The sequence below is a fragment of the Cyprinodon variegatus genome, unplaced genomic scaffold (assembly GCF_000732505.1).
Source record: "Cyprinodon variegatus isolate N-32 unplaced genomic scaffold, C_variegatus-1.0 Scaffold28, whole genome shotgun sequence".
In the NCBI taxonomy this organism is placed as follows: domain Eukaryota; kingdom Metazoa; phylum Chordata; class Actinopteri; order Cyprinodontiformes; family Cyprinodontidae; genus Cyprinodon; species Cyprinodon variegatus.
The window spans coordinates 1,350,683-1,378,242 of record NW_015150481.1 but is presented as its reverse complement, the minus strand read 5'-3'; the positions used below and the strand labels follow the sequence as shown (position 1 = coordinate 1,378,242).

Genomic DNA, 27,560 nt, shown 5'->3' with positions numbered 1-27,560 from the left:
ATCTAAAAAAATCAGAGTAAATGCTACATTTCTAATAAAAGGACAGAATTTACTGGCTTCTGAACCCTACAGAGTGATATAAGCAGGTTTAGCTGAACATCACCAACTTGTGCTGCTATTATAACCGCCTCTGTGTGCAAACTCTGCCTTTGGCCTAAATAAGAGCTAAAACTGAAAGCTTGACTTGGGGTTTCAGGGTGAGAAATAAAATAGAAAACCCAACACAAGGACAATAAATAATTTGTTTTCTTTTTGCATGAGGGATGTGTGTCAAACTCTTCTCTTTTTCATGAGCTTTAGAATTCGTTTCATTTCATCACCTCTTCCAAGTGGACGCTTGAAAGCATTCTTTGCAGGCCTTTGGGGGTTCGAGTCTAACAAAGCCAAGGACGAGATGCACACGGACCAAGGCGCGCAAACGGAGGGACAGCTGAACTCAGCCTCGTTAGGGGGAAACGCAATCACAAGGGGCTTATCATACGGGCACAAACACACACACATACACCGCAGCACACTGAACCTTGTGCTCTGGCCCTGGCAGGCCATTGTATTGTGGGATTGTGCGGACAATCTCTTCATGAATGATTAAGCAGTGTGTTTCTCGACCAAGTCTTTGATGATGAGTGCGTGTTTGATCGTCAGCTCTCCCTGACTATGTTTGCGCCAGCAAACGATGGCGAGTATTTTACGTTTTTTTTGTCCCATTTTATTATTTTTGTGTGTGTGTGTCTGAGATCCATGCAAAAAAAAGTGAGATTTTGGAGCTCCTGCGATGAGCCCCTGTTGATTGTTTCCCTCCCTTAACGAGGCTGCCTACAGCTGCCCCTGCTTGTGAGAAACTATTGTTGGGCGCGTTCAATGGAGAGACGCTTGTTTGGGAAAAGGTTGCAAAGTCATGGGAAAAGAGAGCTTTGTCTCGGCGGGGTCGTGAGGGAGTGAATCATGAGCGGACGTGTTTATAGCTTAACACACACACAGCTGCAGCAAACGCACACACACACACACACACGTGAAGAAATGAAAGCATCAAGACGGCACAGAGGAACCCTAAGAAACAAACATGTGTTCTCTTCTTTCTTTTTCTTGTCAAGGGAGACAAAACGTGAACAATGCCGACTTTAAGTCAAACAAAGCAAATAAACTGCTTCGCAAAGAATAATGGACAGACAGACAAATGTCCAACGCACATGCAATCACAAGGTCTCTTATCACACAAACTGTGTGTGGCTACACTCTTGGGGGAAGGAGAATGTGTGTGTGCGCTCCTTCTAGGACAGAGTGTCTCTTTATGGTACAAAGCCCCGCTTTCTCAGCTTAAAATTCAGTGTCATCTGCCTTTACAAAGGCCTGGGCTCTTCGTTCCAAGCCACCTGGACCAAAATAGAGGCTCCAGTGTAGCATCCTAAAGTACAATACTTCTATTTTTAAGTGTTAGAGAGATACCCAACCCTTTCTAAAGCTGGAGACAAAGATTCCCATTGAAAAGGACGTCTTAAATTGAATAACTTTGCCAGTCTATTTAAAGTTTGTCATTATATTCTTCCTAATTAGATTTGGACATTGCAAATATGTGGAAAGAAAATGGAAATTGAGTTTGCAGTCTGTGTTTAGGATTAAAGGAGTTCCACCTGGATGTGTTACTATAATAGTGAAAAATGTGAAAGAAAGGATCTCACACAATGCAGCCAAGGCCAAAAATCTAACACTTTCAAATAATATTACTATATGGTATCATGGCAGCCATATACAGCAAAGTATCTGAATTTGATTTTACGAAATTAAGTATTATTTTTACATCTTCAACCCTGATCAGTTTCCATCTGCCGATTGCAGAAAAGGACTACCGCAGCATGATTCTGCCACCACCCTGTTTGTACATGTTAGCCGTGCTTCCATTGAATTAAAATGGAAATTTGGAGGGAAATTTTTCAAGTGTCAGAAAAAGAAAATGCAGATTAAATCTTTTATTCCATTCAATAGAGTAAAATGAATCAAGTGATGCAAGGCGCAATGTCTTCATACGTTTAGGTTACACCTGGCTGTGATCAACAGGAAGTAGAGGTAGCAAGTTAATGCAGACCATAGAGCATAATGGACCAGGTTTATGATTAATGAGTTGCAATCAGGCAAGTTATATAAACTGTATCGTCTCAGCTAGCAGTAGCGATGGTACATGCCAGATGCAGACGTAGAGAGAGAGAGAAGTGCATGTCAAAGGCCGCATTCAAGACAGCGGCAGCGGAAACAACTGATCTGTCATGGGATCTAATTGTTAACTACATGAGAACAGTCAGTAACCATTTACTCTTTTGCAAAAAAATAAATAACCTTAAAAAAAACAACTAAAGAGAGCGTATAGACCTTTTGTAAACTTTATTAAGTTGATTTGAGTCTTTTTACATTAAGCTCTGCTTATGCAGATTCCAAAATGGGCATACAAAATCAGTTGGAAACATTTTTAATTGTGTGTTGAGGACATACTTAAGGACTTTATTCATGGAAATCGGAATAAGGTAAATTAAAGACATAAGACTCAAGTTAAAGTGTTTTTTTTGCCAAAAATGTTTAAAAATCATATGTATAGGCTACTGTAGGCTCCATACAAAACTCATTACTAATACACCTAATACTCTTCTACTTCTCCTGTTCTTCTGCTAAGAAAAGACACTGAATGTTTATTTATTTAATCTGCAAAACTCATCCTTTTATTTAAAAAATACCAATTAAATGTTATATGTCCTAAATATCTGGCGGTATTTTCTACTTTTTTTCCACTAAAGGTGTCAGCAGAACAGCACAAACCACTCCATTTTCTTCCCTCGCCTCCTTAGAGCAGCTGCATAGTGGAAACTTGCTTTTTCAGTCATTTTTTTTTTTTTTTTGGGGGAAACACAGCCCAAACTATTCTTAGACATAATTAGGTTTTTCCTACACAGAAATTAAAAGTACAAGTGGCCTGCTATGATGAACTGGTATGCAGCTCTGGTGAGATTTCTGTTCCTGTGACTTAAAATGCAAAGCTTTATACTTGCTAAAACATTAGCTGTAATCCATCACAGAACACAGGCCAGTTTTAGGTGATTGCATGAGTTGTGTACATCTGTGAGCGTGTTGAGGAGCTGCTATAAAAGTCAATGTTGATTCAGGCCCCTGAGTGCTGATGACAGAGCAAAGCTGCAACGATTACAATCACAAAACTGCCTTTGTGGGCCACTCTGACACACAACTGAAAGCCACGTTCACACAAAACACACACTCACTCGCACTGCCCGACACGACTGGGCCTCACCTGGATTTGTTGCTGCAGGAGGTTGATTTTGTGTTGCTGCTGCAGGAGCTGCTGCTGTTGCCGGGCAATCTGGGAACAGAGCACACAGCGGTGTTTTAGAGGGTACATGCACATGCGTGTATGCGCGTACGGCCGAGCTTGTGGGAGAGGCAGCACATCTGCGGGTCTCTGAGGCTCTGGTTGCACGACAGAGGGTCGATGCCCTTTCATGAAATATTAAAGCTCGTCTGATCTGGACTCAGCAGTAAACAAACAGTTATGGACAGACTCAAAAGAAATGCTAACTTTACTGCATGTACAGAGAACTGTTTTTTTTTAAGATTATACTAAATTTCTCAGCTTTCATTGTGTGTTTTCTCTAAGATAGTCCTGGCAAAATGTTAAAAGCTCATTGTAGAGAAAACATACAGTGCAGTAACAAGGATGTGCTAAAGAGTCCAGTTAGGACCTGCTGTAAGATGCAGCTCAGGGCTTTGTAATGCATTGTGTCAGTCACAGGTGATTTGTCCTTACAGCTGTGCGTCTATGTGTGGGTTTGGATAAGCCAAAGTTTTCCAGAAGGGGAAAAAAAAGCAAAAACAAAATAGGGAAACCCTTCAATATGCAAATACCTGGCAGAGCCTTGCCTAGAAGCCTCAACTGTGTATGTGTGTGAGAGAAAGAGGAAAAAAAAGTGTGTGCCTCTGTTACTTCTGCTGCAGTACTAAATGCCCTCAGCATGTTTCTCTGGTTGCATCAATGTTCTGTATGATTTGAAAATAGGTGCATTAAAAAAAGCTTGGATTTAAAGTAAGTTTTTAATGAAATTTTAAAGTAATGGCAGAAAATCAAATGAAGAAACCTATTGTTTACACATCCAGGTGCAGCAGTTAAATTAAATTAAATTAAATTAAATTTTTATGCAGACTTGGAAAAAGAAAATGTTAAAATTAGAGTTTTCATGAAAATTCAAGAGATTTTAATTTAAGCCAGGAAAATAAACACGTCTTAAATAAACTAGTGTGCTTTTTCTCTAGGAATGCTATGTGCTACTCAGAGTTTCTAGTTCATTTATTTCTGTTTGTCTGCATTTAAATTGATTTGAACTAAATAAAAGGTGCACTATTTTGTGCTTTTGCTCTTTTATTGTTTTAGCTTAAAAATGATTTTAGACTGAATTGAAGTTCTGAGAGTTTTCCGCTGCTGTGGAATATTACACACAGATCCTTCACATGCAGTGGGCTCCTCTACCTGGTCCTGCTGCTGCTTGGCCAGCTCCATCTGCTGCCTCTGCTTCTCCATTTGTGAGGCGGCCAGCTTCTTCTGCTCCTCATGCGCCGCCAGAAGCTGCTCCCTCAGGCTGCTCAACTGGCCAATCATGCCCATGAGCTGGCGCTCCTTCTCCGCCAGGCTGTCTGGGGTACCTAAAGGGCAGAGAAAAAAAAAAAAGGGAGGAGGGGGGCAGGTCAAAGGTGAAATGTTAGCACTTTGAAGAGGAGTAAAAGACCCAGCTAAGGTTACCTTTTCCTGTTTAAATGGAGAATATAAATTAAACCAACAAGTCGCCTTTGTGTAGTTAGAAAGTCATCCATACAATGGATCCGCCGACAAGCATGTGGTGCATCCGTAAACCGATATTGCCTTTGAAAAATAGCAATACCTCATAAACTTTCACACATTTTGACGCAACTTCAAACATCTCTGTGATTTATTGGTAGTTGACGGGATAGAGAAACTCAAAGCTCTGCAGAAAAATACGACAAAGGTCATTCCCTCTTTATGAAGAAAACTTCCCCACAGCATGATGGTTCGTCCCTCCTCCCTTACAGTTAGTACGCTGGACCAGAAAGAAGATCAAAGCTTGAGATGAATCTGTTTTCAGATGCGCCAAAGCTTTATCCCTGACCTCTCTAGACCTTACAATGCTGGTTCCTCATACAGTTAAGAATAAAAAGACAGAGAAAGTAGGAACCCAGAGTTTCTTTCTCCTTCTTCTTGCTCATTAATCATCCATTTATGTTGGTCTATCTCATAAAATCAAAATAAAATATGATGAGGTTTGTGGAAAAAGTCTAATAATTAGGACTACTTTTGCAACATGGACATTTAAAGCATTAAGAAACAAACAAAACCTTTGTTGGTTAGTGTTATATATGAGTGGTATGAAGGTTTTAACTGCAGGAGGGGAGCAGTGTAGTAGATTTGCTTTGTTAAAGAGCACCAGTGTCGCATAGCCAGATGTTAACTGGTTTCCCTGGGAGGGAGAGGCAGGCATCAATTAATCAAGTCCTATCCATCATCATTATCATCATCACCATCAGCTTTAGTGCCTTATTGAAAGAAGGAAAAATAAATCTGGCTGGGGAAATATTTGTAAACAGGCGAAATGTGGTGGGGAGCAGGAGCAGGAGGAAAAAAAAAAAAAAGCAAATGTAATATCTGAGCCAGATTCATACGTTTCACAAACAAAAACCAATCCTCGGCCAGGTTTGGAAATTTACATTTCTCGCTTAAAAAAAAGCTGGGAGCCAAACGGAAACGTATTTGGTTTTCCAGAGAATTACGAGGACATTTGGAGACTGATCTGCAGCGACGAAGCTGTATTTCTGTGTGATCAAGCTTTAGGAGAGAGAAAGAAGAGGGAGAAACCAGCAAAAAGAGAGTGTGTCTGGTCTGTGTTTACTCTGCAGTCAGCCAACCTCCTTCTCACATTTAGCATGGCCTGACCTTTGACTCCTTGGATCCTGACATACCAGCTCCATTACACACACACACACACACACACACACACACCCTTCCACACAAGGCCTAAATCATTCAACAGGATGTAGTTATAGGGAGGCACACTGAGGCCCAATCAGCACAAGTGTGTGAGTTCTTGTCTGGTCATATGTACTCATGTTTGCCTACATGCCTTTGTTCAGCCTTTGCGTGTGCGTGTGCACGTGTGGAGCAGCACAATCCCTCATTGTTCCTCAGCTGCTACCTTTAACAGGACCACATTCCTGCGCCAGCCGAACCAGATGAGGAAGAAAAAGGGGGAAGAAAGACGACGTAGCGGGCGTGAGGGATGGAGACGTGGCAGCTGATCCGCCCTTTGACCGCTCGGGAAGGTGGGAGTCGTCCATTTGTCCACTCAGCTTGTAACCTCCTCTGCTGCCCACCGGCCAACCCTGCGCCTCCTCCTCCCTGACTTCCCCCCCTGCACTCCATCCATCCGCCAACAATGAACAATAAAGGCAACTGTCGGGAGCACTGGCCGCTGGAAAAATAAACACGCCGCTGTCCTAACTCACAGACCCACCTTTGTAGAGCCAGAGCAGGAGTGTGTGTTCTTGTGTGTATCTGTGGAGGGGGGGGCTGCTTGTGTGTGTGTGTTGAGCCAAAGCTGACGAGACAAGAAAGAGCCTTGTGTTAAAAACGTTAGGCTGTTCAAACGCGGGGTGAAGGGGTTTGGAGGAAAAGGCCGGTGGGGCGAAGGGGGGAGTCGCTAAGGTGAAAGGATGGATCAAAGGAGGCTTTTTTGTAGGGGTTAACCGCCCTTCTAACACAGACACGAAACACACACGCTGTGAAAGCTTTAAGGCTTCGGTGGGTTCTGAAACAAAAAACATGTATAGTTTTTAAGATCTGATCTCTTCTTTTACCATTTATCTTTAGATAAACTAATGTTTGGAGTATTAAGTGAGGAGTGAGACCAGATTTTCGGAGCTACATCTCTTGCTTCTTGTTCCCTTTCCTTCTGAGATCCAGAGCTCCTTTAGTCGGCCCATAAATCAGCCTGCATCGCCTTGTTTCCCTCACTGCTCCGAGGCAGGCAGGCAGCCAGGGCGATCGATAACTGGTTTCCTCCACGGGTTAACGCACATTCTTCCTTAGGCAGATTACTCCATCCTGTGATTATCAGAACCAAGACGAACTTTCTCTCTTTCTCCTCGTTCTCACACTCACAGCTTCGCTCATGTATAGGGTAATTAACCAATTTCTAACAATGTAGTGCTTGTCACCGCGCTCCTACGGCTAATTAATGACTCCGGCTGCGTTGAAAACTCCTTGCGGGCGAGACGAATGAAAGGAAGAGGAGCAGGCAATAGATGGAGGAGACAGTGATGGGAAAAAGTCACAAAGCAATGGAGGAGAGGAAGGAAAGAAGTGGAGATTCAGTGAACAGGCTTTTTTCTGTCCAGTATCCATTTTCTATTAACTATGATCTTGCAAATTCTACTTTGACTTATCCAAATATTAATGCTAAGGACTATTATCAAAAAGATAACTTACAGATGTATTGATATAATAGAGAGGAATGACAAAATTAACTATATATAGGCTTCAAAGCAAAGTTTACATTCAACTCAAAATCTAGATTCCTGTGGGAATAATTAATTTTTCTATATATTTAATTTGTGAAAAAATTTCCTCTGAATCTCATTAATCAGACATTTTCAGTACCTGACTGATTTATTGGTGCATCTTTATTAAAAGGGCCATTCACCAACAAGTTCTTTAGCTTCTCATTGCAACTATAAGGCTAACAAAACGTAAAGTTTGTAGAAATAATAATAAAAAGTTGAATGCAGTTTTCCACCAATACTATTATAACTGATTGTCTTTAATGAAATAACTAATCCCATTGTTATTTTATAGAGCTTTATAAAACGGCCTTCATTGGAAATAAAAAATGTTTTTAGTTTGTGCAGTTTGCTGAATAGAAAAGAGGAATAATAGATTGCATCATCAATTCATTCATTAAAAAATAAATATTCTAATTCCTCTTAGATTAACGATCATTTATGATTATATTTTATTTAATGTGTGACAAGAGGAGAGCATTTTAAAGTGAGATTAGGAGGACAGTGGTCAGATGACCTACATATGTATAGTAATCTCTTACTAACAACAGCTTTAGGCTAACTATTGGTTATGTTATTAAAATCAAAACACAATAAATTGATTTTTCCATCCTTCAAATGTTGTTTTTTATGATGGTGTTTGGTTTTAAAATGTTGAAAACATCAACTACTGTTTAAACTGACCTTGCCTCATCATCCAAAGCAAAGAAACCACGGCCATCGGTTTGCATTAGGTGGTTCTTATATGTTCGTAAATGTTCCAGTTAAAACAGCTGTTTTTAACCTAACCATCCCTAACGCCAGGAGGCCTTCAGTTTCTTCTCATCAGGTTGAAAAGTAAAACTTGAGCAGCGTGGTTATAGGTCAGGTAAATCAAAGCCAGGACAGACACCTCGTTTTTGACTCTTCTTCATCCACTGAGACACGTTTGATGTTAATGAGGCTCCACTATGGGAGCTTTTATTCTATCTCTGGGCTTCCATAAAGGTGAGTATATATACTTATCTATGTGAACCGCATGGGGCCTTTTAACAACGCCTCAAAAGCGGGGGGTGGCAGCTCAGAAGTACTTTGTTCCTGGGCAAAATACTTTTCGAGGAAATTCGACGTGGCGGGAAAAAAATGGTAAAGGATGCACAGAAAGTGGGAGAACAGCACAAACCCTTTTTGTTTTCCACACATTATTTAGGTACTAAGAAACGCTTATGGCTTCAACAGATATAAGAACTTAGAGGCATGCATATATTGCTCCCCAGCTGCTGGTGTGCAGCGCGCCAAGCGGGATGCCCCTACACGGAAATGTCAACGCGACAGGGAGCTGGGAAAAGGGGTTTGATCAATGGAGCTCTGCTCTCGATGGCCACGCTGCTCAGTGAAGCTCTTTGATTATATATTGCTTGGCTTCCTAATGAAGTTCAATTACTGGAGGAGAATGACAGCTTTGCCTTAAAGTTACAGTGAATCCAAACTGCTCTCCCCTGCCTCTTTAAACTGCCTTTCTCAGTCAAAAATTCTTACATAAATCTTTCTTGGACGTTAAGTAGAGGTGAATTCTATAAACACATAGCCTCATAGAACTGTAGTTCATGTTTTGACAACGGAAAGCGATGTTGAATTGTATTTTTACACAAAAAGTCAGTAATTGAAGAGCAAATGAACAAAAAGTTATTCTTTTTTGCAATTGTCCTAAGGTAATTGATTCCAATAATTGCCATAGAACTTCAAACTTAATACCCTTTAAAGGTGAAATTTACATCAAAACTATACTCAGTTACAGGACTATTAAAAACTCTGTTAATAAGAGTATCTCAAATAGTTTGCTGCAAAAGGCTGAGGAAGAGAAGAAGAGATAGAAGAACCACCAAAGACTTTGAAGCCTTTAGGTCAGGCTGTGAACAGTGTTATGCTGTGAACAGGCCAGCCAAAATCTTTATTCAAAGACATAAATGACCATGAACTCAGATCCTTAAGCTTAAATGACATGAACTAGAACATTCTTTATTCCAACTGATGTTATTACATCTAGTTTATCCATCCATTCATTTTCCATCATGCTTATCCCAGTTGGGGTCACGAGAGTTGCTGGTGCCCATCTCCAGCTGTTAGTGGCCAATAAGCGGGGTACACCCTGGACAGGTCGCCAATCTATCAGTATATCTACGTTATATAGATTCCAAAGCATATTTTAAGCTTCAAAACAGATATTCACCACTGATTTTATACAGCTACATTGACTATTCACTTTCTATTGTGTAGGAGGAGTTGGTGAACTTGACTATAAAAACCTAAACATACAATAAGTAATTTCAAAGGCACTAACCTAAAGTTTCAGATGGAGGAACCTGATTGTCTAGAGAATAAAGTCAGGCAGTATTTACTCATGCATCATGGGATTTGCAGTTTTATCACATGATAAGAACCGCTCTATCATTCAGAAGAAGAGATTGTGGACAAAGAAAGCTCCGAACCCACGTTAGTCAAATAAAAAAGGATTTAAAAAAATAGAAGCAGCAAATAAAGTATTTTGAAATATATAACTCACTAAATTATAATACAGTTCCCATAAAAATCTGGTCGTCAAACTTTTAGGCTTCAATTTGAGTCAATTAAACCAAAGACTTTTGATATTAGAAGAGATATTTTGACAACATGTCAATACCACAGATAAACTGAGACAGAAATTCCTCCAAACCTTCAAAATAAGAGCCTAGCACATGTATACTGGCAGGCTGAATAACGTATACAAATATTTATTTAAAAAATGTAGCCTACTTCACATCAAATTAAAAGTCTAATTTATAATTGCTGGCTTATTGCATGTCAAGGCTGCAGACTGATATTTGTCTGTGTCATAATTGCGATGGACAGGCGACTTGTCCCAGGTGTACGCCACCTCTCGCCCGTAGATAGCTGTAGATAGGCACCAGCACCCCTCGCAACCCCGCTTGGGATAATCGCAACTGAATTTGATCGCCATGCTTTTAATGCATCATAAGGGAAGCTCTGAAGTTGGAAACTAGGTGCCTACATACCTGCTTAATAATACACACTATTTAGAAAAGTAAAGCATTGCACAGTTCTACCTGGTAGATGGTCTAACTGTAGATAACTGGAGTTCTCATCCACGTCTTCAAACAACTAATGGAGACCAGTCTGGCAAATCTGTTAGTTATGCTATTGCTTTTATTAATATATTTATTGTTTAACTGCATCTCACTCTGAGGAGAAAACATATAGTTTAGAAGACAGTCTGTGTGTAGGTGAGGTTCAATATGTTACTGAGTAAAATAATAGAAAAAAACAGTACTGTTACTACGACTGGTAACAGTATTAATGATATTGGTATAAGATTTTTGGCTGTGACTACTTTCACTACAATCACTGTGGTTAATTTGTGTAAAAAAAAAAAAAAAGCTAAGATCATTCTGGATTTTTTTTGGGGATCAGGCACCAATTTAAGAGCCAGACTTTTTTTTTTTTTTTCGAATATTGATTCAGTTTTTAGCACTTATTCCTGTTATATAAGAGTCGTTTAGTGCTGTTGCTCTTTCCTTTTGCCGTACCTTTAATTTCTCCGATGTGCCCTGAGCCCATGGCCAAAAGTTTATCCTTCCAGTCCTTTGACAACAGCCTCTCAATGCTGGGGGGCTCTGTTTAGGGGAGGAGGGAGGGTTTGGGGTGGGTGGGGGTTCAGAGGAGAGGGAGGGAGAGAGAGAGGGATTCAGTTGGCTGGCCAACATGACAATAAAGCTCATTTAAAGTCCATTTGCTGTAATAAAGGCAGCGGCGGCTCAGCCTAATGGCCGCATCAGCAGGAGAGAGAGGGAGAGAGAGAGGAGCGGAAGGAGAGAAGCTGATAATCGAAAAGAGAGCAAATCTGAAAAACAAAAACAAGCAAGCAAAAGGGAACGAGTGAGAGAGGCAACGCAAGAGGAAGAGAGAGACGAGTGGAGGACAGAGAGAGGCTTTTTTCCCCTCTCACCTGCTGCTAGAGAATCATTAGCCCTGTGGGCCCTGAGACAAAGAGGGCCTTAATGCACCCGCCACAATGGACACATTATCAGCTAGCGCTTTGTTTTCAACACACACTTCACACAGTCTCTTACACACATGAAAAAAAAAAAAAAAAAGCACTGCACGAGCACACACACTTGCAGAATCCCTAATTACGATTCTCACTGTGGTCACATTTGTGCACAGATGTACACACTCGCACACAGCGGGAGGAGTGGAAATGTCACACAGGAGAGCATACGCATGGAGAGAGTCAGTCCTTAATGTGTGCACACGGACCGCACACACACATCAAAAAGTTACACACCGCGGTGGGGATTAGGTTTTAATGCAACGTATTGTATTTCTAAATAACTTAGAGAGAAATACACAGTTTTAAACTAAAAGCAAAGTGTTTAAATCAACCATGTTTTTTAACTTTGGAAAGCACCACACCCAGCAGCCTGAGCAGAAAACACCCTATTTACATGCTGACACATAAAGTATTCATCACCTAATGGGAATTACAGAAACAAAATGCTTGATTTACTTCAACTCTAAGTTTGTTCCTATGTTTACTCATCTAACTGATTCTTACAAAACACCTTGATGGTTGTTATTTATGTGAATCACCGATGGATTCAGCGGCACTTATTATGAATAAAAAAAAAAAAAAAAAGTATACCTTCTACACTCACTCTTAACCAAGCTTGTTCTTAACAAGATGAGTTCGAACTAGTTTTATATGCAGATCAAGATGTTTTTTTAATATTCAGCGGAAATGGCAAACTGTCCAGGGTTACATCTATTGGCGGGGGCATCCTTTAGTGGCACTGCAGGCAGGTTTCTATCGCCAATCATCTTGGAAATATTCAGCTAAATAATAAAATTGATGAAGTTGCATTTTTTTTCCGCAATATAAAAGAATATCTTTAAAATCAAGCCTGAAATTTATACATTTTAATTTTATATATGTGAATACGCACAAAAAAGTGAAAAAAAAACACTAAGGGGGTAAAAGGGGGCTAGAGAGGGGGACTCGCCCGGGATGCTATTTATCGAAGAACCACCCCTGTGCAGATGTGCACATTCTGAGATGAAAGGCAAAAATAAATCCAGGTATACAGTATCTAATGCAATGAGCTAAACAATACTGAATAAAACAATTTTTTCATATGGTGCTCTAAAAGCTCTTAAATTTTTTTCACGCTGCAGTGAAAATAGCGTAAACAGACAAGGATGGCAGAAAACCAGAGATTTTCAAGATTCAATAATTCCTTCAATCACAACTGCACAAAAACACAAGGGATTGAAGACGGTAAAAGTTGGCAAACTACACACAAGTCCACATCCACACACTGTACCTCAACTGTGTGCCTCCAGCTTCCCCTGAGGGTTCAGCATGGTCCCATCCTTTGGCTTTGAGACAAGTGCATTCACGCCCTGCTGATTACCGTGGCCGCACTCACCCAAAACACCCCCCCTGCCCCCACAGAGTCAAAGATCAATGCTGAAGTTCAAACTCTGACTTTTCCTGTTCATCTCGCCTTCGTCCTTGTCCTGACCTGTCCTTGTGTTTGCTGCGCTGGCAGAGATTCGGTCCCTGACGCGCCCCCTGTGCTTTTTGTCTCAAACTCTCTCTCAGGGGGGTCGACTGGCAGAGAGCTGAAGGTATGAAGGAGGAGGAGAATGGCAGGGAGAGATGGAGAATGTTCAGCTAAAATGGGAAACGGTGAACGACTACATGAGCAGAAGAAGGAGCAGACTCCTGCAGTTCTCCCCATGACAGCTGTCTTAGCATCACCCCAACAGGTGCTATTAGCCTCCTTCTCTCTCTCTGTCTCTGACTCCATCCCCCCCCACCATCCCTCCTTCCCTCAACAATGACAGAGGCTTTTAAGCCAAAGAGCTTTGACAAGTGAGAGGGAACAACAAATGGCAGTGTCGCCAGTTCTCTCTCCATCTCCCTCGCTCTCCGTCTCCATCTCCTAGTTATTATTTTTATTTATTAACAGGGCTGCAGCCATTGTCCCCAGTGACAGGCCGGGGCCACTTTAACTATTAATAAAAGCCAAGAGGCTCTTTCATTGTGTGGTGGATGGTGAAAAGGAACGAAATGGGCAGGAGGAGCTGGGAGGAAGACCAGAGAAAAGAGGTGCAGGCGTGCTGAATCTTTTAGTGAGATGCTGAATGCTGTGGGGAGCCTCCACTGTCACCCAAAACTGCCCTACAAACACAAACACAAACTGCTGAATAGGTTGGACCTGTCACCTTATAAATGTCACCCTGACTCCCCTCTATTAGTTTCTCATCACCGCCGTTTTGGCACGTTAGAATCCTGTCAACCTCTCAGAGCACTTCCATAGCTGCTTCCAGACTTCCCAGCACAACAATAACATCATGTCTGGCACACATCCCTTCTAGAAAGCCGCCTTTTTACTTCGGCCACATTCAAAGATTTACTACTTCTCTACTAAGTAGATAGAAAACACTTAATTTACTTTACCCTTTGTTGGAGCTGGGCAAGAGAGCAAGCATTCGCTCAAGACGCCTGATAAAAATAACTCTTACAACTTTCAATATCCCTGTTAAAGATGTGTAAATAAAGGCCGTGTTGATTTGGGAATATATTTTGGGTCACTTCCTTGTTTAAAGATCTAATTTAAGGTTTTTTTTTGTTTTTGTTTTTTATCTTCAGGAAGGTTTCTCCAAGTTTCTGCTAAAAATGTTTGACTCTCTGCACACTAATTGACCTTGAGAGAAAAAAACCACCCCACAGCATGACTAACCCTACGCTGTGCTTACTGTATCACTATACCATGATAGTTGGTCCTTTTTTTAACCTTTTAATAGCTATTTGATGGTTTTGATATGAAAGTTGAGGCACATACTTCTTAATATTGTGATTTTATTGCTTATAATAAAAATAATAACATGAAAATAGTGTTTTCTTGTCTTTCCCTCTTTGATACACATCTATAAATGCCACATGATGTCATATACATCCTACAGTCATGAATTACTAAATAGAGGAATCTTCACTGGTTATTTTCATAAATGCAGTTGAGTCAAATAAAAAGCTCATAAAGGCAGACCACTACTTTGTGTCGTTATGTGAAATAAAGACTGCACAAGTCTTTCCATGGAATTCACTAGCTACTCCCTGATCTCCTTGCTGCCTGTTAGTGTGTGTGACGGATGGGTGTATTTTGGCAGCGAGGTGAGGTAAGTGTGCAGAGCCTGGTACCCACGCAGGGGCGTGAGCTGCATATTTTGCAGGGTGGGGTCCTTCGAGCTGAGGGCGGAGACGGACACCCACCCACCCCCAAAACAAAACTAATGCCAATGCAATCAAGTTCACGCTAATTTATTAAAGAACAATCTCGCTATTGAGTTTCTCTGTGTTTCTGCAGAATCTGTTTGTTTCAACCGCCTGAAAGTTTAATGATGTTTACACTGAATAAAATATCGCAACCGTAGATGTTTAGATTACTTTTTCTTAGAAATTCATATTTGCCGTCTTTCTTATAATTGTTTTGTTTAGTTTTTCATAGCCGTTGATGATCAGGATCCCACTCAGCTGAGGGGGGTTCTAGGAAAAGCATACAAGAGGAAAAAAAGCTGACAATAACTCTGGAGTCGTCTTCTATTATTTTGGCTCATTGGCTCAAACGGAGTCAAGCTGCCGCCCTGCAGCTGAGCCAAAACAACCTCGTCCACCTGCAGAGAGAGCGAAACTGTGCGTATATGCAACGGAGAGCTCCACCAACCCAGCTTTTGGATCCGTGGTGGGCTTTTGGTTTGGAAGCTGCTGGAGAGGGGACGCAACCTCTGTCCATCTCCCAAACAATATCCTCCCCCTGGCTTTTCTCACTCACTTTCTATTTCTCCCTCAGGCGTTCTGCCCCGAGTCACCACAAGATGCCAGCTCCATTTTTCCTATTATCTCATATTTGTGAAGACTGGAGACTTTTAGAGGAAAAAGGGAGGGAACAGAGGAGGAAAAGGAGGTGGAGAGGGAAAGTAAGACAGACAGAAAGCTCGCAACAAAGGGACCTCTGTACGAGAGCCAGGTCCAGCCAGGCTAAGGAGAGGGTGGAGGGTAGAGGAGGAGAAAGAAGCAAAAAGGAGGAGGAGGAGGGTCGACAGGAAAGGGCCCCTGTTTGAGATCCCCGAAAACAGTCTCCACATTGACTCGAGCTTTGGCAGAGATGGAAAGACGCTCCAGCTACTCCACCTTCCCTCATCACGCTCCTCCCTAACAAACCCAGCAAGGGTCAGCCTTCAATAAGCAGCTATACGAACACTGGTGGAACTGCTCATCTCAGTAACAGGAGATATGGAGAAAACATTGACTCAAAACTCACTATTGGTCATAAAAAATCTAATTAAGATAATTCAAACAAACATCAGACAATCAAAAATAATAAGTGTAGTTTATTGGCAGGAAACAGACTAATATTTACTACGTCACATGTTAACTGTCTCAAACGCCAGCCCAAAAAGCTAATTGGATTTTTTTACATTTTAAAAAGTAAAAAAAGGGAGAAAATATGTTTGAAAACAAGGTAATAATAAAAGACTAGATGTATAATAAAAGGTGTTTTTGATTTTTATAGCAAATTAAAAGCTTCTCATTTATTGACAACCTCAGGCTGGCTGTTCCCCCCCTAGCAACGACGCCAGTGCGCTCCATTATGAAATGATGATGTTGATATTTTGATGATCAATTCATGTCTGGTTGAGCTGGGCCATGTGTCTGGACACATTTTTCAGCGATTCCCTCTAAAGACCGTCCAATTTTTTCCAAGGAGGCGCCGGGCCCTGCCAAGATTATGGGCGTTCTTTGGTAAGAGAACATAAAAATAAATAAATTATAATGCAAAAAGACATTAAAAAAAAGAAGTCGTTTCGGAGGTTTGAGAGCAAATAGAGAGATGTATCAAAAAGCTTTTTGTCCAAGCCCACCCTCACACCACCACCTCCACAAGGTTAGCAGCTAAAAGTACCAATTACTGGCTTGTTGATGGGGAGAACAGCGCTTGGCAACGGTGGCTTCGGTGTAAACATTAAAATCCTTCTCCTTACTCTGTAACCCCTTCATGGTGCTCCCTGAAGCGGGGGACTGGAGCAAGAAAGGGAGGAGAAGAGGCGGAACACATGTGTGGCTCTCTGTCCACTGTGACTTTTTCATTCAGAAGCAGCTCCAACTTCAGTTATTAATAACCCCCCCCGACCACACACAGAATGAAAGAATCTGGCTCAAGCATACAGCATGACATGACACCAACTTCTGAGATTTGATCACCTTTTTGGGCGAAGCGACGCGGGACATATGGTTCACCCAGGAAGTACATTTTACAAACACATTTAGGGGCGGAACACCTGTTAGCAGAAAACTGCAAGCGTTCACACATAAAACACACTTGCCAAAACACCTGAAGTGTCTGGGAGGAAGGTTTGAGTTAATTTAAAAACGAACCACCCCCCCAACCTCTCCATGCTAAATCCCAATCATGCTAATACGAGGCGACTGTGGTGTAAAAATGGATTTTAAAAATAATGTCATTTAGCTATCACAAAACAACAGATGTAGCGGGATATTTTTTTACACCCTAATATTAGGGATTGTATGGATGTATAGCAACATGTTTGTATGAAATCCGGCGCTCTAAGAATAGGCCGCAACACATAAAGCGAAAATTTACAAGGGTGTCAGTCAACAATTTAATAAATTGAAAATCCATTTATGTGAATGCAGAGTTCTGCCCTTCACTCCGCTGCCTTTTCCCTAACAGATGGTGTTGTGGGTGCTTATGTCCAATTTGATTTGAACCAAACCCTCAGCCAATTTTTACACTGGCATGAAATCTCAGCGAGCCAGATCCACACACTGGCAGTCAGAAATAGCAGCGGAGAGGGCGCGACATTGTGAAAGAACGATGAAGGGCAAAATCTGGAGCGACATTTGAGAAAGTCGCAGTAAAACTTTCCCCGTTGTTTCACTCTGGTTGTTTGTTTTCCGTCTCCCTCCTTTTGCATGTTTCTCTTTTTCTTTTTTTTCTGTAGGGCTGGTGAAATTAGCGATGCTATCTTAATGTTTTTATTTTTTGCAGGAGACAGAGAAATGTTCCTTTCACACACGCAAGCGCACCATTTTCCCAATTGCCTCTATGACCTCCATTATCATTAAATGGTGTTTGATAGCATCTAGACATTTGAATCCGCTGTGGACTAATTCTGCTCAGGCCTTGATAGCCGCTGCCACAGCACCTTATTAGGGACAAGTTATGGGAGCAGAAGCAGAAGCCATTTCCATTTTACTGCCTCATACTTCACAGGCTGAGGTGTGAGCTCTGGTACTGTTAGCCACAGAACACGGTCTACTAATTGCCCAGTTAACAAACAGGGCCTCATGAGAGACTTTTGAATAGATAATAGAGACTCCCATGCCACAATGGGACATGCTGTTTCTTAAAAGGATTCATAAAGCACAGTTTAAAGAGCTGCTCTAACAAGTATATAAAAAACTTAAGCATTTTATTTTGAGGTGGGTAACTTTTTAGGTGTGAATCTTTTTGTTGTATTGCTTCATCAACAGCTTTTTTTCTTTTTACTTTAGTCCATTAATTTACCAGTATACTCCAACGTCCAACAAAGCATGATGTTGCCATCACCATGCTTTAGTATGTTGAACAGAACTGTGGATAGCTATATATTCATACTGTAAGTTTGCAGTTGGGGCATTTTCCTTCCTTCCTAAGAGAATAGGATAGACAGGTGGTCTGCTTAAAACTCCCCAACTGCTTTGCTGTTTGATAGTTTAGGTGACTTTTGAAAGCAATTTTTTTGCACTTTATTTAGGTATATATAAAAAAACTAGGTAAAAACTAGCTAAATCCATTTTCAGTTGTAGTGCGACACAATACGAAAACATGAAAGAGGTAAGAATACTCTACAAAGCACCGCAGGAGGTCAAACACAGGATCACTATGGTATCATTCAACAAATCCATGAAAATCTCTAAAATTAAATTTGAGGTAATTATTGACTTGTTTGCAAAGCAAAACATGATTTGCTGTTTACTCAATACTTAAATTTAATGGAAGAAGAAAACCTTGATTTATATCACTGAGATGTACATGTGCAGCCGATCAGATAAGCCATAAAAAAATGAAATTTGTCAAGAAGGGGTCAGGGTAAGGAGAGGGTTAACAAGTCAGGGGGGCGATGCTATGTTTTTAATCCCTGCACATCTCTCCCTGTCAAAAGCATCCCGTTAAAGTCGGCCAGAGAGTGTACACCGGTGTGTAAAGTGTGTGTCGTCCACAGTGGGCTCAGGCTGCTGTAATGGAAAATGACACTTGCAATCTGTCTCGTGGCAATAACCCCTCTTCAGCGCTCTTGTCTCCACTCAGCACACACAGACGTGCACGTGCACCCACCCTGAATGGTTCTGTCACTGCCGTAGCCCTCGGGCCGTCCTTGTCACAGAACAGCTTTATTGCATCATTTTAACGTGACAACAAAAGAACATATTGTGTATTGGGCCTACTGTGTAGAGACAGGGAATGGACCCACGCATTAACCACGCTAGTGTCACGCGCGCACACACACATCGCAGTGTTTTCACTCGCGAGACATGACATTTTTCGTCTGCCTGTCAAATCAATGACAGAGAGACAGGCAGAACAGCAAGGCACTCCTGACACACTAATGCTACTTTGCATGTTGGAAGTCTTTTCAAACTGCTGAGCTGGGACTTTAACCTCCATGTGTATTGTGAGTGTGTGTGCGTGTGTGTTTGTTCATGCAAGGCTGATGGATGAAGACTGTTATTTCTGATGCTATCATAGTTTTGGCCTCGTCTTTGCAGTTTGATTGACAGTTGGCTTGGCTTTAGAGTGGCTTTGCCTTGGTGGACGGCGGAGGCGTGGCCCGCCTATTTCAGTTCATGCAAACGTCGTTGACAAGCGCACACAGACACGCATGCACACACTTCTCCCTCTGTTTATCTGCCTTGATATCCCACTCTGTCTCCTTTTTCTTCTTTTCTTCTCTCTGTGCGAATGTTTGTTCCATCTGTGCTATTGATCGGAGTGAGACAGAGCGCGTTGTAAAGTCTTAAGAATAGCCAACATTGTCCCATGTGCTGCCTTAAAGACAGGAGGACGGGACATGTGAGAGCCATTAGACCGATGGCAACAACGGCCCAAAGAGTGCTGGAATGCTCCTCTGACTAACATGTGTGTGTTTGTGTTTGCGAACGGTTGGAGCATTACGAGTCACTGTGCTCCAATTATTCACTCACGTCAATGTCTCTTCTTGTAAGTCTTTTCCTACTCCCAAGTTTTCCTGGCAAAGATCTCACCGCTTTTAGGCGAAAAGAGAAAGAAGGAGAAAAAAAAGTTTGATTGGTTGAGGAGATCTGCCTCGTCGATATCGGGTGATGCTGCTGGTTAGGTCACATTCGGATCACTTAGCCATCTGTGGCTAACAAATTGGAAGGGAACTCAGACAAAATTAAATGACAATATCCGACTTGGTAAAATAACTTTTTTTTCGCTCTTTTTGGCATAATTTCCTTAATTTGACAGAGAACAGAAGACAGAAAGACAAACAGGAAAAACAGAATGCAAGTGAAATGCTGTAGAGGTTCAGTTGGCTCGACTTGAACATGGAACTCGACTGGATGAAAGATCAGAGCTTATTGGAAAGACAGATGGAACCTTCGGCAGGTTGACATGTTTTACTCTACTATAAAATGGAAATGCTATTTCGAAAGAGGCTTAGAAGTTCTGAAGAAATTAAAAATATCGCAATGTCTGTCAAGTGGAGACAGCATGTTGGAGAAAACTTAAATTTGAAATAAAAAAAAAACACTAAACTTTATGGTACTTTTGCATTTGGTCCATTTACAGATATTTTTTCTAATAATTTCCATTTTTTCAATTTCAGTTTTATGCCTTAATTGTTTACTTCTTTTCCTCCTTTACATAGTTGACTAGATTTGACACTTCCTCCTCCTCACTCTATCATTCCTCTCACGAGACACCCATGACTCTTTGAGTGGGCTAATGGTCTAACACAATTTGTCTCATTGGAGAGTGAAGCCCACAGTGCAGTTTGATAATCTCAGAAATAACTTAGTTACTGTAATTGAACAAACCAACAAACTGGACAAGGAAGGCAGGATTCACAACAAACTGGGATAAAAAAATTATTCAGTAGATGAGATAAAGGAGGACTAATATCCCTGCTTTTGCCAGAGTGGTAAAAAATGTTTTGGTTTATAGAATAAGAAGGCACTTTCCCCTAACCTTGCAGTAGCCAGATTGATATGCCTAGAACTGAGTTGAGTTCTACGATAAAAATCTGGGAAAGCTCTCACTCAGTCTGTCCGTGATGTGCCAGCTAGTACCCGCCTTCCATAATACGCTTTCAGCCAATCATAGCCGCGAATTGTGACGCTTCAGACGTGCTCCAGGAATGACAGGTGGACAGTCAATCCTACATGTCCCACCCCAAAAACCACTGCTGGCATGTCATTGGTCCAACTCACTGGTTGTTACAAGACGGACGAATTTGCGGGAGTCTTTCAAGATGAATTTGAGAGAGAGAAAACTCACGACAATCCAGCTTGTAACGCAACGTTACTGCCCTCTATATACTTTGATCTCATTACAGCTATCTGAAAATATTTTGGTAGGGAAAAACATGAATGGTCATGGTTAGAAACTAACAGAAGAGTTAGATTTTCTCCATGACAAGGGAGCCATGAACCCCTACCCTCTGCAGTCCATTTGGAAATATTTTACTAAAGGAGCCTATCCAATCACTCTAATTAAGATAATTTGGTTCAGTTTTATTTATATAGCACCATTTCAAACACCTCCAGCAAAAGAATACAAATGAAAGCTGGATTCTGGAAGAGCAGGTTTCATGAAAAATAAAACAAGCCAGCAGATAGCTTGAGTAATTTATCAGATAATACCATATTAATAAACCCATAACTCTTTAGAGAGCAGAATGACACAAACGTGCAGAACTTCAATATGTCATTTAGCCTGTTTGTTGTTTGTTATAAACAAGTGCAAATTACTATCCAAAAGTTAGTTTTAGTGAAATACCTGTTACATTTTGGTTTTAAAATAAAAGTAAACTACTTTGGCTACATTAATTCCACTGATATTGTGGTGTTCCTACTCAATGTGTTCATGAGGATGCAGGGGTTTGTGAACAGCTATGATTAAATAAGTCAAGTTTGAATAAAATCCATGAAACAATATCCAGTTTGTAAATGTTCTTTGTAATTTGCATTTGTCTGTCATGTGCGAGTATAAATTTGGTTGCGCCACCAGCATGACCACTCAGTAGCCCGCTACCTACCATCTGACAGGCGGGAGCCTGTAGACTCTATCCACATCTGAAGGAGACATAAATAGCACTGCTGAAAACCACTTATACGCCAACGAGCATTTATAATCATAGTTAATCATCATTACTCGAATCATATTTACAACAAAGATCCACTTTCTAAATTTAAACCTCTGACTGGCCGAACAGGCATGCGAGTGTAGGAGGGGGGAAAAGGGGATACTGCCAATAGAAACGGTGACGCAGGCACACATTAAACACATTACACTAACATGTACTGGCACAAGTTTATGGTAAAACTTCAAGTCTTTCTTTCTTTTCCTTAAACTTCATATTGCATGAAAGTTTAAGGAATGAAAGCAAAACTTTTCCTCAGATTCCTGACATCTCAACTAAAACGGTAAACCCCAAAATCATTATGACAAGGGTTCACCTATTTTATAGCCAATATAAACTAATAGAAATATGGAAGATCTGGAAGATTTGTAGCATCTCATATTTTAAAGTTTGGTTTGGGGTCATAAAGTTTCTCATACCATTTAACAAATACCAAATTTGGGAAAGTATGCAAAAAAAAAAAAAAAAAAAAAAGAAAAAATCAATCTGTCCTGCTCTTATAAGACTTGTTCATAAAAAAAAAAACAGCTAAATGCCTTTGGGTCCATTCACTTCAAGTGTTACAAATGTTATTAAAGCAAAGGAATTCTGGCAATCAAGTCAGAGAGTGTAAATAGATTTCACAAAGTTAGGCAACACTTGCTTTTACCAAGTTTGCTTTTGGCCAAACGCCTACCTTTTGGCTTAAAGTTTATGCCATAGACTTTCTTTTATCAAATGTAGGTGTTCATAAACCCTGCAAAAATCCACATATGATCCGTCCTATCATGTCAGCTTAGGCAAACACTATGGGTCGACTGCCTGAGTGGCAGATATTTGTCGACAATTCATGCATGACATACATTTAAAAGCCAAAAAAGAATTTACTAATTTTATTTTTCAAAAAGACCACAATTGACTTGATTACTGACTAGTCTGACACGCGGCAGCTGAGTTTCTTCTTCTTCCCCACAAACCCCTAGGTCAGGTGTACGTACGGTTACATCCAAGTCTATTTGGGTGTTTGAACATGTGCGTGTGTTTGTGCGAGTTTATGTGTAGGTGACAACTCCAGCCCAAACTGACTGGCATCTGGCGGTGGCAGTTGTTTTAACAGCTGAGCTGACAGCATTAATCCAAACGCACCCAAATCAAAAGGAGACAACACCTGTTCACTGCTCCTGAGCCCAGCTGAGGAGGAGACAGGAGGGAGGGGAGGGGAGGGGGGCGTTTGAATGAGCGCAAGAGATGGAGGGGGAGTGATTAGGAGCAGGTGGAGAGAGTGATGGAGACAAAGGAAGGCAGAGGGGGGAAGATGGAGGGAAGGTAAAAGAAGAGAGAAATGTAGATCATTGATGGTAAGAAGGGGATGAAATGAATGGAGAAAAAAGGATGAGAGTGGGCAGGATGCCAGGCGGCACACACGCTTCTTTTTCCCTGGAGCGAAGCGGAAAGCGGCAGTGGGCCAAATGAGAAAGGAGGAGAAAAAGGTAAAAAAATAAAAGTAAGGAAGTATGGGACATACTGTGATAAGCAAAAGGATGCCTGTACTGCTGGCCGAGCAATGGTGAAGGAAAAGAATGTGGCCAAGGGAGAGGATGGGGTGGCGGGGCGGGGAGGGAAGCTCTTGAGATGCTTGTCTCCCAACATCTGGCTCAAATAAGCCAGGGTCATGCTGTGGGCTCTGCTCATGACCCCTGAGGCTGACAACATAGACAGCGCCACTTCATCTACCGCAGCCGCCCTCTGACCAGCCAGCCAGAGGTTAATTAATAAAGACCGTGTGGCTTCAAAGACTGACACACTGACTGGCTGATGGAGCAGATGAGTGACCAGCTCGCTGGCTGGCTGAAAGGATATCTCACCAGTGGGGTGGTTCTTTCTTGATGCTTAATGACTGAGAGACTGAATGACTTGTTGCTCCCTGGCAGTGCTCTAAATAGTGCCACTATATGCACACTGTGTTTTCCAAATGCTGTTCTAAACAGTTCGATGTTTAAAATATAAGAAGTGCATGCTTACATGTTTTTTTGTGTTTAAGCTAAAACGTAAAAATTACGAGCAGATCAGATAAATTGGACTGTTGATTTTATTTTAGACAAATATTAAAAGGAAAGGAAATAATAATTCCTAAGTACCTTTTAAAAGACATCCTTGGCCTTAGATTCCTATTTTGCCATCTTACAACCACGGATTTCAAATTTCATTGGTATTATATGATGAACCAAAACCGGCTATAAAATCGTGAAAGAAAATGTGCGCCTTTTATTTAGCTCTTCCAAATACATCATTTAATGATGGAGTAGGTTTGCTTTTTCGTGTTGTGCATTTTTCAGTTGCAATGTTTTCAAAAAAATCAATGAAGTTTGCAAAACGGCGCAATTGTTACCGATTTTAAATTACATAAAATGGACTAGAGGGTCATGCTGGATTTTATTCAAGGGTTTCAGATTAAGGACTTCCAAGTACAAATATATGACCATTTTACTTTAGTGCAGAGAAAATGGTTCACAGTAATGCACTGCTATATGAAAAATAAATATGCTTTTAACACAGAGTGGAAGTATATATATATTATATAGATGCACTACAGGAATATTATTAGTAAATATAAAAAAAACAACAACAAAAAAACACCCGTTTTAAACTATATTTCAAAAGCTGAATCTAAATTGCACACAAAGTTTGACACAGTTTACATACATCATGTTGGGTGTTGCAGCATCAGACTAATCCGCATATCGTTTAGAGTTAGCTTATAAACCCACTTCTGTTCACGCGCATTAAATAAAATAAGCATGTAACGGAGATGTCTGGAAGCCTTGCAGCAAAGCTTTTTATTAGTTTGCCATGGCGCAGTGTCAAAATCAAAGCCAAACCTTTTTTTTTATTTATTATTTCAAAATAAAACTTTCACCTACCACCAGAATAAGTGCTGGTTTGTGCTCCTAATGGAAGATGGTTGTTGGCTGACTTGATAATTTTTTGCAGTGAATAAAAGTGTTTCGGCTGCAGTCATTTGGCCTTTAAAAAAAAAAAACAGCTACGATTTCAAACGGCAATTTCTTTCAATATGTTCCTTGGAGTGTTTTTGTTGCTTAAGTGTCTCGTTTGAAAAGTTTTGAGATTTTTTTTTTCTTTTCCAAGCATTTCACGTCCTTTTTTTGATACAGTAATTGAGGGACAAATGAAAGTCAGCGCACTCTGCTCAAAACTCATTAATCTTGCAGGCATTTTAGTGTATAAAAACATTCCTTCGACTCTCCATGGGAATGGAAGAAAGGACAGAGAAAGGGAAAGAACAGAAACAGAAGAAAAGCAGCAACAGAGTGGGGTTTAACAGAGAGTTACATAGATAGGTTATGGATTCCACAGATTTAGTGACTGAATATGATGCTGAATGAGTTGAAAACGGTGCAATCAGTCAAATATTTGGGCGCCTGGAAACTAAAAGAAGCAAATAAACAGTTCTAAGGAGAGCTGACAAATACTGCTTGATCATCTAATATGCACAAATACTGTAGGAAAGTTGGAGCAGGAGAAGGTCGTAGCTAATAATCTATGGAAACCCTGAGTAAATCAGGAACTCTAGCTTTTGATAATACACAAACACACACACACACACACACACACACACACACAACTACACCTTTAGGAGAACCACAGGACCTTCTCTCCTCTGTCTAAGCCCCTTTATGTGCACGAATCGGACAAAAGCTCGGGCACTGTTTTCCCCCAGAAAACACACACACACACACACATGAATGCAGATACACACACTTGCATACTATTCATCTCCTTAATATCGCTCATCTGAACTGGGAAGAATGGCAGAAAGGAGTTTCATCCCCACCGATTGTCTCCTGCAAGACTGGGGAGAGAATGGGACGTTGAAAAGCAGACGCAAAACAATTCAATACGGAAAAAAGTGACTTGAATGCGCCTTTCATCAACCCAACAATGGCAAGCCCCACAATAGGCCTCAGGTTCGCCCCATGACGTTGCCTGTTTCTCATGCCACAAAGGAAGAGAAGAAGAAAAAAGCCCCGAATTAACTCGTATTGAATTGTGAGCCATGTCGGTGATGATCCCCCCTCCATCTACAACGAATCCTGTGAAGTTAACTGACACAATGACAACCGGATAACGAGGAAGAGCGATAAATAAAAAAAGGACGAATTGTTTTATGTGAATAAGCAACTTGAAGCAAGAGCTTCTTTCAAGCTTTCCCCTTTCATGAGGATGCCATTTTTTTTATTTTTCGTCTTTAAGAGGGATCTTTTAAGTGTCTACTGTTTTAGTTTCTGCACTGGGTCAGAAGGTTCGTGGTTAGGCAGACAAATCAAATCATGGAGTTCAAATTCTATCAGAAAAGAGGTCAAGGGAGAGCTTAGGCTCACCAAGCTAAAGTCAAACGTCTGTTTAGGAAATGTCAGCAGTGAATTTAAAAGCTCTTTATATAATAAGAACTATTTTATTCAGTCAAAAGTCCTCTCTTTCTTTCTTTTTGTTTAATTGTTATACGACAAAAGTCTGTTTTTTAGACCCCCTTGTGAATAATCTCACTCACCATCATTTTCCCAGCGCCAGATGACTCTCTGGAAACAACGGCAAGGAGAGTCCTTCCCCACTTAATGTTAATTAATACAACTAACTAATTACCAACAAAGGGTAAAAATCCCATAAAGACATCCTCCTGCTCCCACGCTAGGTCTCTCAACCTGCTGTGTGTGTATTTGTGTTCCTGTAACTGCCAAGTTTTCCCTCGAGGATATGTGCATAAAAATACTAGGCACTGACTCAAAAGAAGTGTATATGCCATTGTGGATGTTCATAGAGTGTGAGCATGTTGTGAGTGTTTGACATAACCCCCCAGATAGCAGAGGAGAAGGATTAAGCAAAGTGAAGAGGGGAGGGGGGTGTTGCCTGGACTGATGGATGGATGAACGAGAGACTGCCCTGATCCCTTCACTTCTAGGGCTCTTTCTTTTTCTCTCTTCTCTTTCTTGGCAGTACTTGTCCGCCCTTACCATTGTCACCCATTGGAGTGTATGGAGGCGTGAGGGAGCTCCAGCCACTGCGTGCTTGTGTGGCAACAATGGCTTCTCCTAAGTGCTGTCCTATAAAATGCCTCAATGCTCACTAAAAGCAAGCCGAGAGATACCTCCATTCCTTAAGAATAGACGCAGTGGCATGGCATACGTGTACGAGTGCGTATCCGTGAGTGTGTGGCTGGTCAACAACTTCATTGAGGAATCTTGTCTTTTGGAAGCGTATGGAAGTATCAGGCTCCATACGATCTAAAACCCCATTTTGATGGACCTCATGGTTGTTGCCAACCGTAAAACTTCTCTTGAGAGGACTAAATGGACAGCAATGCCATAACCAGACATCTCGGACAACCAAAAAACTCACCTCAGTTTTTCCAATACAAGTATTTAGCTATTTAGAGCCCCCATTTTAAAGAAGGGTTAAGA

At 41.0% G+C, this 27,560-nt stretch overlaps 1 protein-coding gene across 8 annotated transcripts in view; it reads right to left on the bottom strand.

The window, feature by feature from the left end:
- Nucleotides 1–27,560, bottom strand: part of sox5 (SRY-box 5) — a 93,259-nt gene that overhangs the window by 40,779 nt on the left and 24,920 nt on the right. For 7 of the 8 annotated variants that reach the window (XM_015397567.1, XM_015397625.1, XM_015397594.1 and 4 more), the window contains exons 4-6: nt 11,181–11,267; nt 4,520–4,692; nt 3,290–3,358 (exon numbers count right to left, since the gene is read on the bottom strand). In XM_015397567.1, coding sequence (XP_015253053.1) covers nt 3,290–3,358; nt 4,520–4,692; nt 11,181–11,267 — 329 coding nt within the window. The remainder of the gene's footprint in view (nt 1–3,289; nt 3,359–4,519; nt 4,693–11,180; nt 11,268–27,560) is intronic. The other variant, XM_015397603.1, reaches the window with a different exon arrangement.